A 9,926-nucleotide genomic window follows, 5' to 3' on the forward strand; every position below is an offset into this window, starting at 1 on the left:
TATAGAAAACTTGCATAATTTCAACTCCACATTAGTGTGGGGAGAAAAGAATATAAATGGTACCAGCAATAAAGTTTACCAAAGTAAGCTCTAGAGAAAAAGGGAAATCTTCAAGTATACTCTGTGTACACTACAAACCTGATTAGTTATGAGGAGAAGCAATGTGTCCGATTGTTATTTGTTTTGAAATTAGATTGTTAGGACTATGTAGTAATAAGAGTTAACGTGCTGTCGAGTCGGTTCTGACTCACAGCGACCGTGTATAAGGTTTCCAAGGAACTGCCAGTGAGTTTGAACTGCCAACCTTGCGGTTCAAGTGAACCTTGTGGTCCAGTGCTTATCCTAAGCGTCATTCCAGGCAACTTTAACTGTTAATCAGATTCTATGATTTTATAACAGGAAAAATTGAGGTCTAGAAAATGAAGTTGATCTGCCCCAGCTTGTACAGCTGATTAACGGCAGGGCCAAGACAGTAATCCAAGCCATCAGTGTTGTTTTCACACATTACTGAGTTTTTAGAAACTGGTTTTGAAATATTTTAACCCAGCTTGCAATGTCTGACCTTGATGGCAGAAATGATGCTGGAGATTGCATGATAGGATTTTCCAAGAATAAAGACTTACTCTTTGAAAATACCTTTTCAAACAACATAAATGGTGATTGATTATATGCATGGACATCACCACATGGAATACACAGGAATCAAGGAGATTACACCTGTGGGAAGAGTCGGTGGGAAAGCTCAGTATCATCCTGTGAAACAGACCATCATATGCAAGTTTAGGTGGTAGTTGTTGTTAAGTGCAGTTGAGTCCATTTTGATTCACAGCAATTCTCTATAGCATTTCCAAGGATCTTTGTGGGAGCAGAAAGTCTCATCTTTCTCCCACATAGTGATTGGAAGGCTTGAACTACTGACCTTGTGCTTACTGTATGGAGCCACCATTCTCCCCAGGTTTAGGTTGAAGCTGAAGAAAACTAAAACAAGTTCACAAGAGTCAAAATATGACCTTGAGCATATTCCCCATGAATTTAGAGACCATCTCAAGAACAGTTTTGATACATTAGACACTAATGACTGAAGGAGCTATGGGATGACATCAAGAGTATCATACGGGAAGAAAGCAAAAGATTATTAAAAAGGCAGGAGAAAAAGAAAAGAACAAAATAGATGTCAGAAGAGACTCTGATTGTTGCTTTGTAATGTAAAGATGCTAAAGCAATTGGAAGAAATGAGGAAGTAAAAGAGCCGAACAAAAAATTTCAAAGGACAGCTCGAGAAGACAAAGTATTATAATGAACTATGCAAAGACTTGGAGTTAGAAAACCAAAAGGGAAGAGCACGTTCAGCATTTCTCAAGCCAAAAGAACTGAAAAAGCAATTCAAGCCTCTATTTGCAGTATCAGTATTGAAAGATTCTGTGGGCAAAACATTGAATGATACAGAAAGCCTTAACATAGATGAAAAAATATAGAGTCACTGTGTCAAAAATAGTCCATGTTCAACCATTTCAAGAGGTAGCGTATAGTCAAGAACCAACAGCACTGAAGGAAGAAGTCCAAGCTACACTGAACGTATTGGTGAAAAATAAGGCTCTTGGAATTCAACAAATGAATGCAGCACTTGAGGTGTTCACTCATCTATGCCAGGAAATCTGGAAGACAGCTACCTGACCAGTCGATTAGAAGACGTCTGTATTTGTGTCCATTTCAAAGAGAGGTCACACAACAAAATGCAGAAATTATCGAACAATATCACTAATAGATCATGCAAGTAAAATTTTTCTAAAGATAATTTAAAAACGATAGCAACAGCACATTTTCAGGGAGCTGCCAGAAACTCAAAGTTAATTCAGAAGAGTACATGGAACTAGGGATATCACTGCTGATGTCAAATGGTTCTTGGCTGAAAGCAGGGAATACCAGAAAGATGTGTTCTTTGTGCTCTATTGACTGAAAAAGCTTTTTACTGTATGGATTATGACAAGTTGTGGAAAACATTGTGAAGAATGGGTATTCCAGAACACTTGATTGTGCTCATGAGGAACCTTTGCAAGTAGATTAGGGATGGTTTTAAATCAGGAAAGGTGTGTACAAGGGCTACAGTCTTCTACCATATTCATTCCGTCTGTATGCTGAGCAGATAATCTAAGAAACTGGGCTATATGAAGAAGAACATAGATAGTATCAGGGTTTGAGGAAGACTCATTAACAACCTGAGATATGCAGATGTTGTAACCTTGCTTGTTAATGCAAGAGAACTCAAAATACTTACTGATGAAGATCACAGCTTTTGGAATGGGGTGCACATCAATGTAAAGAAAACAAAAATCCTCACCACTAGGCCAATAAAATCCTGATAAATGGAGAAAAGATTGAATTTGTCAAAGACTTCATTTTGCTTGGATTCACAATGAACACTCATGAAAGCATCAGTCAAGATATCAAACAACGTATTGTACTAGGCAAATGTGCTGTTCAAGAGGCTTTTTTAAAGGGTTAATGAACAAAGATATCAGTTTGAGGACGAAGATAGCCCGGCACCAGTCCATGATGTTTTTAGTTGCCTCATGTATGAGTGAAAGTTGGACAGTGAATAAGGAAGACCATAGACGAATTGATGCATTTGAGTTAAGATTTTGGAGAAGAATATTGAAAGTACCATAGACTACCAGAAGAACAAACCAATCTGTGTTACAGAAATACAGCCAAATGTTTCTTAGAAGCAAGGATGGCGAAACTTTATCTCTTACGTTGTTAAGTGCCCTTGAATCCGTTCCAACTCATAGTAACCCCCTACAGGGTTTCCGAGGAACATTTGATGGGTTTGAACTGCTATCCCTGTGGTCCTCAGTCTAGTGCTGATCCGTTTAGCACCACACACTTCCGACATGTTATCAGGAAGGACCAGGTTCTAGAGAAGGATATCCTGCTTAGTAAACTGCAGGGGCAGCGAAAAGGAGGAAGACCCCTCAATGAGATGGATTGACACCATAGCAGTAGCAATAGGCATAAGTGTAGCAATGATTGTGAATATGGGACAGAACCACCCGGGAAGTGTTTTGTTCATTTGTGCATAGGAGTGCTAATGAGTTGGAACCAACTTGACGGCACCTAACAACAACAACAAGAATTTCACACACAAGCCACATGGAACAGAATGTAAGTTCATAAAATAAATTAGCTTCCAAGTCTGGAAGCTGGACAGGTTTAGGCAACAGTGATGTGTGCTCGTCAGCCAGGGTCCATCAGTCCACAAAGAAGTCTATCAACGTCTTTCCAGTCTGATCATTTCTTCATATCTGAACAACCTTTTGCCCCGTGTTAGCATTACCCATTATCAGATTTTAACACGTAGTAAACGTGTAACTGCATGGTATCAAGCCATTATTTCAGTCGTTTTGCTCAAGGGATCGTGTACCTTTTAGGAACTTGTAGTATAGTGAAAACAATTCTTCACATATATGTTCAAGTAAAGTATACAGACGTGATCAAACAGATTCAGTAATCCAATTCACATATGGCATTGAATACTTGTCAAAGGTAAGTGCTTTGCTGCTAATTAACCTGCATGCCAAGAATATAAATACTGATAGTAATCATAGTCCGGCCGAGGTAACAGATCAGACGTGTGATAAATATTAATTCAGTCCTTGCTACATGCTGTGCATTTGCTGATAACTTGAGCTGCATGCCAGGTGAGAGAAGGTCTTAACCTGGTTCTAGCTAGTAGATTAGAACCCTGAGTGCTCTTGCTTTCTGCTCTGTGTGTAACGCTGCTGCTTCGCTTGCCATACTTCTTTTGCTCATTCCTCTTTGCCTTCAACCCCACTGCTCATTTCTTAGTCATTCCCTGCACAAAGTGACCAGTCTTCATGGCAGGCACTATACACAAAAGTAAGCGAACACAACACGTACTCTTCATGTTCTTCATGCTGCTGGTCTACCCATCCCTTCATTCCTATAGCACATATTTACTAAGCACCCACGTGAGCTTGCCACGGGTCCAGTGCAGAGGATACAGAAGACTCCCTGGCCTTATTTGATTTCCTTTCTTCTGGGGAAATGAACTATACACAAAGCAATGTCTCCTCTTTAAGTAGTGACATGTTCTAGGAAGGTAAACAAAGCCAGGTAAAAGAAAAGAGATATTGTTTTAGGGTGGTTGGTGGAGGCAGCTCGGGAGAGAAAGCTTCTGAGCAGTGACCTGCATGATGGGCAAATTAAGCTGCACAGAGAGGGAACTAATGCTGGCCAAGGGCACAGCAAGTGCAAATGGCCCGAGGGAGTCACAAGAGTGACACATTGGAGGTTAGAGGAACCAGAAGACTGTGATGGAATTAGGCAGAGAAGGAAAGGTAACCAGGAGTCAGATTGATGCAGGGCCTTGTAGGTTTTGACAGGGAATTTAGCTTTTTACCATAGTGGGAAGGGGAAATGTGAAAGGGTTCTGAGCAAGGGAACGGCATGCTCTGAGCTTTTAACAACCACTCAAGGAAATGATAAGGGAGGCGTAAGCATGGAAGCACAGAGCCCAATTCAGAATGTCGGTGAGGTCATGGTGTTCTGGACAGCAGGAGTTAGGAGCAAGGGTAAGGAGAAGTGACAGATTTGGGGAATATGTTGAAGGTAATGGTTAATAACTGTAGATTGGCTGTATGTAGTCCTGGTGTGGTGCTGTGGGTTAGTGCACCAGACTGCAAAGTCATTTGAACTATTAAGGTCGGTGGTTCAAGCTTACCAGCTATTCCTCAGAAACCCTATACAGGGTCGCTATGGGTTAGAACCAACTCAACGGCCCTTTATTTCTTCTCTGTGAAGAATGGTGATGGTGGTTAGGTGCCACCTATTATGAGTCGGTTTGACTCATAATGATCCTGTATAGGGTTTCCAAGGATGGAAAAATAACACTGACAATCCCACATATGTTGTTAAGGGTCGTTGAGTCCGTGTGGCGCTGTGGGTTAATGTGCCAGACTGCAAAGCCGTTTGAATGCAAGGTCGGCTGCAAAATAAAGTTTTGAACTGCTGACTGTGAGATTAGCAGCCTGATTTGCAACCACTATGCTACCAGAGCTCCTTGTTGTTGTTGTTAAGTGCCATTGAGTCAGTACCTACCCATAGCAACCCTGCATAAGGTTTCTGAGGAGCAACTGGTGAGCTTGAATCACTGTCCTCGCAGTTCAAACCAACCTTGCCATCTAGCGCATTAACCCACAGCACCATATCAGAGCTCCTTAGGAGGGAAAAAAATTCACAAAGGAATAAGCATGCAAGAATTTGTTGTTAGCTACTTTTTAACGAAGTAGCATTATAACCTACTTTCCCCCCTCCCACCCACCCTAAAGAGCACAAACATCAGCATAAATCCAAATCTCACCCCCTTTTCATTTCTCTAACACCAGCTGAAACATGCAACACTTCTTTCTCTGACCAGAGCATCTCAGAACTAGGTCATATCTCATAAATTCAAATAACTCTGTTCTCCAGATGCCCAAAAAGACAAAGTTTAAACATTCTGATCATCAAAGAAGGCATAACTTAAGTTTTAAATGTTTCTTAGAATGTCATTAGATTATAACATTTCATTATTAAGCTCTATGTTAAAAATTAAATGCTGAGTTTTGATAGATTCTCCTATTTAAAGTAGTGATAGTCTAATATTGTTGACATATGTATAGGATTTTCACATTTTCTCTGTTTAAATTCCAGTCAAGTATAAACAGTGAACATTCTTTCAGTTAGAGTGACTGATGAACAGTGATTTTGAATGTTGACTTCTGACCCTTTGTCTCATTCAGGGAAGTGCCAGACACAGCTTCAGAATGTGACTCCTTAAATTCTTCCATTGGAAGGAAGCAGTCTCCTCCTTCGAGCCTTGAGATATACCAAACATTGTCTCCTCGAAAGACATCAAGAGATGAGCTCTCGCTTGAGGGCTCATCCAGAGGAGATTCGCCCGTCACTGCAGATGTCTCTCGGGGTTCTCCTGATTGTGTAGGCCTGACAGAAACCAAGAGTATGATCTTCAGCCCTGCAAGCAAAGTGTACAATGGCATCTTGGAGAAATCCTGTAGCATGAACCAGCTTTCTAGTGGCATCTCGGTGTCCAAACCTCGCCACACATCCTGTTCCTCCACTGGGAACGAGAGCAAACCAGTGCAGGAAGCGCCAAGTGTTGCCAGGATAAGCAGCATCCCACATGACCTGTGTCATAATGGAGAGAAAAGCAAAAAGGCATCCAAAATTAAAAACCTTTTTAAGAAGAAGTCTAAGTGAACTGACTGACTTGGTGGAATTCCATTCAAGTGGCATCGCTAAACTTTTATCTCCCACCCTCCACAACCCCCCTGTTTTGTTTTAATTTTAGGAATGTAACTCTATTGGGGCGTTCCAGACTGGATGCCATAGTGGAATGTCCTTAAGGCCAACTGTCTACTGTCTGCTTTATTTCAACAGCTAGATAATGATCATCAATGCATCCAGCCAGTTCTCACTGAAAAGAAATCATTAAGAGATGAGACAGTTTGCAGTCATTTCTGCCTATTTATTTCTGCTTTGTTACTGGTGATGTATATACGACATTTTGTTGAAAGCCACCATGGACTTACAGCTTTAATGGACTAGTAAGCCAGCATGGGCTTGCAAACATTCTTGTTTACCAGAGCATCTTCTTATCTTTCCACAGAGCTATTTACACCCTGAACTAAATAACTTAAAAGAAATAAAACTAATTGCACTACTGTTTTCCAGACTTGGGGGCAGGGAGGGGGCGGGGTGAATATCTGCAAGTGACACTGTATAGCGTTTATAAAGCAACCATGGACCATGGATAGGGGACTGTTTCCACTTTTAGATCAAAATGGGTTTTTAAGTAGTACCTAGAATTTCTAATTGACCTGATTTCTGGAAATGAAAACCCACGTTTTTCTTATGGGAAGATTCTTTCAATGCATTTAATATTAAAACGTTTTAAGTTCTGCTGTAAAGATCATGTTGTTTTGTTTTTCCCAGGGCTTTCACTGTGATTTACTGCATTGCAGACTGTATGATAAAATAGAAATACTTTAAAGAGAGAAGGCTCTTGATTCCTATACAAGTGGAAGAGTTGGAACTTGCTTTGAAGGACTTAAAACATTCACAAGCTTAAACTGAGGTGGGGGGACATGGGAGTTCAGGCACTTGTTTACAGACTTTGAATAACTCCAGAGGATTTACGGTTTGTGAAGAATTTGTATTGTGGAAAGGATAATAAATTGGAGATGTTATTGTGTGGGGTTGTGCTGATTTTTGTTGATAACACTCCTCTAAAAACACTATGTTTTCTGGAGAACCATGTATTACTGTTGTGTTACTTAGCTGCAGTATAAGAAATGACAATGTTTTGGAAGTAAGTTGTCAACAAATTTCTTTCTATTTTACATTGTTTGTCATATTTTTATGTAGTTTGAGATGTTTAAATATTCTAATAACATCAGCATTAACAAATATAAATTTATGGTGCATTTAGATTGTGTTGTATTACTTTGTAAAGTTTGGTTCTCATAAAACTCTGAAAAGTTATAAGGGTAGCTTTTATGTGAGGTTTAAATCACATAGGGCAACAAAGTACATACATTAGCATTTGGGGTCTTTCTGCTTAAGCCGTTAAGAATCCAGTCTTAAATGATCCAGTTAATGCAGTGTGATCACTGATACCTATTAGCACGAATGGGTTTTCAGCATTATGACTGAAATACATACTGTCTGAAACCAGCTGCCATGGACTTGGACTCCTGTTTACTCTGTGGATGTCAGCATAAGTGTGCTTCATACAGTTTTCAGTGGTTGGATTTTCAGATGTAGATTGTCAGGTCTTTCTTTGGAGGCGCCCCTGATTGGACTCAAACCTCCAACCTTTTGGTTAGCTGTGCTTAACTGTTTGCACCACTCCTGGACTCCATATACCGTCTAGGTGAAATGCTGATTGATTAATGTTCTTTTAAGAATTTACAGTTTCCTGGGATGGTGGTGATGTGCCATGGAGTTGGTTCCGACTCATGCAGCCCCGTACAGGTTTCCCAGACTGTAAATCTCTACGGGAGCAGAAAGCCCTAATCTCCCATTAATTGTTACTGTTAATTCTTCAGAGTCCAATTGTTTAAAATCCTAAGGTGTCCTCCCTGATACTTACTAAAGAATGGGCTGAGTGCTGTGAGGGCAAAAAGGGACCAAAATGAACTGAGTGTTTTGGGACTGAAAAATAAGGTAAAATAACTTGAAAAGCAGAATTAAGGACATGGGGGGAAATACAGATAAAGAACCGTAAAGCATTCAGAAAGCTTAGTCAGTGAAGAGACAACTTCTTTCTCCTCCCAGCTAGTTGGAGTGTGCTTTCCTTTGAAAACGGGACAAAAACTTTGTAGTTCTGTGGATAGAAATGATAAAAGCTGCTGGCATGTGGAGTGAAAGCGGGAGCAGGAATCGGCCCTTGGAGCTGTCAGCAGGCACGCTGTCAGGGTTTGAGGAATTCTGGGTCAGAACCACCTGGATGTTGGAAGTCCAGGTTGGCAGTGGGGCAGGCTGGCCTAAGGAGAGTCAGGAAACACATTGTTTATGCCACAGTTCACACATTTATAAACAAACTCATTCAGAACATTTGCTGTTTTATGTTGCATGTGATGTTTAGTTTGCATTATACAACGATCTTTATTACAAATTCAACAGAAAATAATGGCGTTTTAGAAAGCCACACTAATTTTTGTCTCACATCATTTACATGTGAAGAGTTGAATATTACTATTAATTTTTTTAAGTTACCCATTTAGCACCTCTTTTTACCTCTGAAAATGACACTATTTTCCATAGTTGGAAAGTCATTCCTTTCTGATTGTAGGGAAAAGATTAATGATAGGAAATTGTGAGGAGGCTGGGAGCTCCGAGGACCCGTTTCCCCCTCTCCATAATTTTGCCTTTCAGGTTATTTTACCTTATTGTTAGTCCCAAAACACAAAGTTCATTTCATTCTATTTTCTGATCTTTTTCTGCATGTTGATGTGTATTTTACATAATTGAAATCATATTAGATATTCAATTTATATTGTGCTTTTTTTGCTCAATATAAGCATTTCTTAATTTTTAAAAACTCTTCAAGGACAGCATTTTAATGAAAGTGTATATACAATGCCATTGTAGACTTACTGTTCTTTTTAACCATTTTTCTATTACTATTTCTAAATTGCTCACACGTTGAATTTACCATTTCCTGAACACTCTATATAGCAGACACTGTTCTGACCTCTAATGCATACAATCTTATTTAGTCTTTATACCAACACTATATGGTAGGTACTGTTTGGGGTTTTTTGTTTGTTTTAGATCACCATTTTTTTTTTTTAACTGATGAGGAAGCTGAGCCCAGAACAATCATTAATGTGTTGAAAGTTGCAAAGGTTAGTAAGTGGTAGGAGCTGTATTCTTAACCTCTGAGTCACAATGCGTAAATTCTAATCTACATTTTGATTTCTTAGATTTTTAGAAGTGTTTAGACTAATATAAAGATATTTTTAGTTTACATTCTCTCATACACATGACTTTTGTTGTTGTTGTTAGTGCCATCAAGTCAGTTCTGACCCATATCGAACCTGTATAGGGTTTCTGAGGAGCAGTGGTGAGCTTAATCACCAACCTTGCAGTTCAAACCAACTTTGCAGTCCAGCACACTAACCCACAGTGCCACACCAGGACTCCACACATCCCCGAGATGTAGGTATTAAGGTTCTTCATCCCTGTGGCCTGAACTGAAACTTACCAAGCATCATGCAGGTGGTACAGAACCAGGCCGACTCCCTGCTGTTACACATACGGCCCAGGATTCAGAGCTGATGTGACGGTAACTAACAACAACATCCATGTAGCTGTGTTGATATCTGCCCCAGATACTTGCC

The 9,926-nt window shown here is 39.9% G+C and overlaps 1 protein-coding gene across 2 annotated transcripts in view; it reads left to right on the forward strand.

Moving 5' to 3' along the window:
- Positions 1–7,263, forward strand: part of STIM2 (stromal interaction molecule 2) — a 245,284-nt gene extending 238,021 nt beyond the window's left edge. The window contains exon 12 of one of the 2 annotated variants that reach the window (XM_006866310.1): positions 5,802–7,263. In XM_006866310.1, coding sequence (XP_006866372.1) covers positions 5,802–6,279 — 478 coding nt within the window. In that variant the 3' untranslated portion in view covers positions 6,280–7,263. The remainder of the gene's footprint in view (positions 1–5,801) is intronic. The other variant, XM_006866311.1, reaches the window with a different exon arrangement.
- Positions 7,264–9,926: the final 2,663 nt, after the last annotated feature.

Source organism: Chrysochloris asiatica, unplaced genomic scaffold (assembly GCF_000296735.1).
Source record: "Chrysochloris asiatica unplaced genomic scaffold, ChrAsi1.0 scaffold00089, whole genome shotgun sequence".
In the NCBI taxonomy this organism is placed as follows: Eukaryota; Metazoa; Chordata; class Mammalia; order Afrosoricida; family Chrysochloridae; genus Chrysochloris; species Chrysochloris asiatica.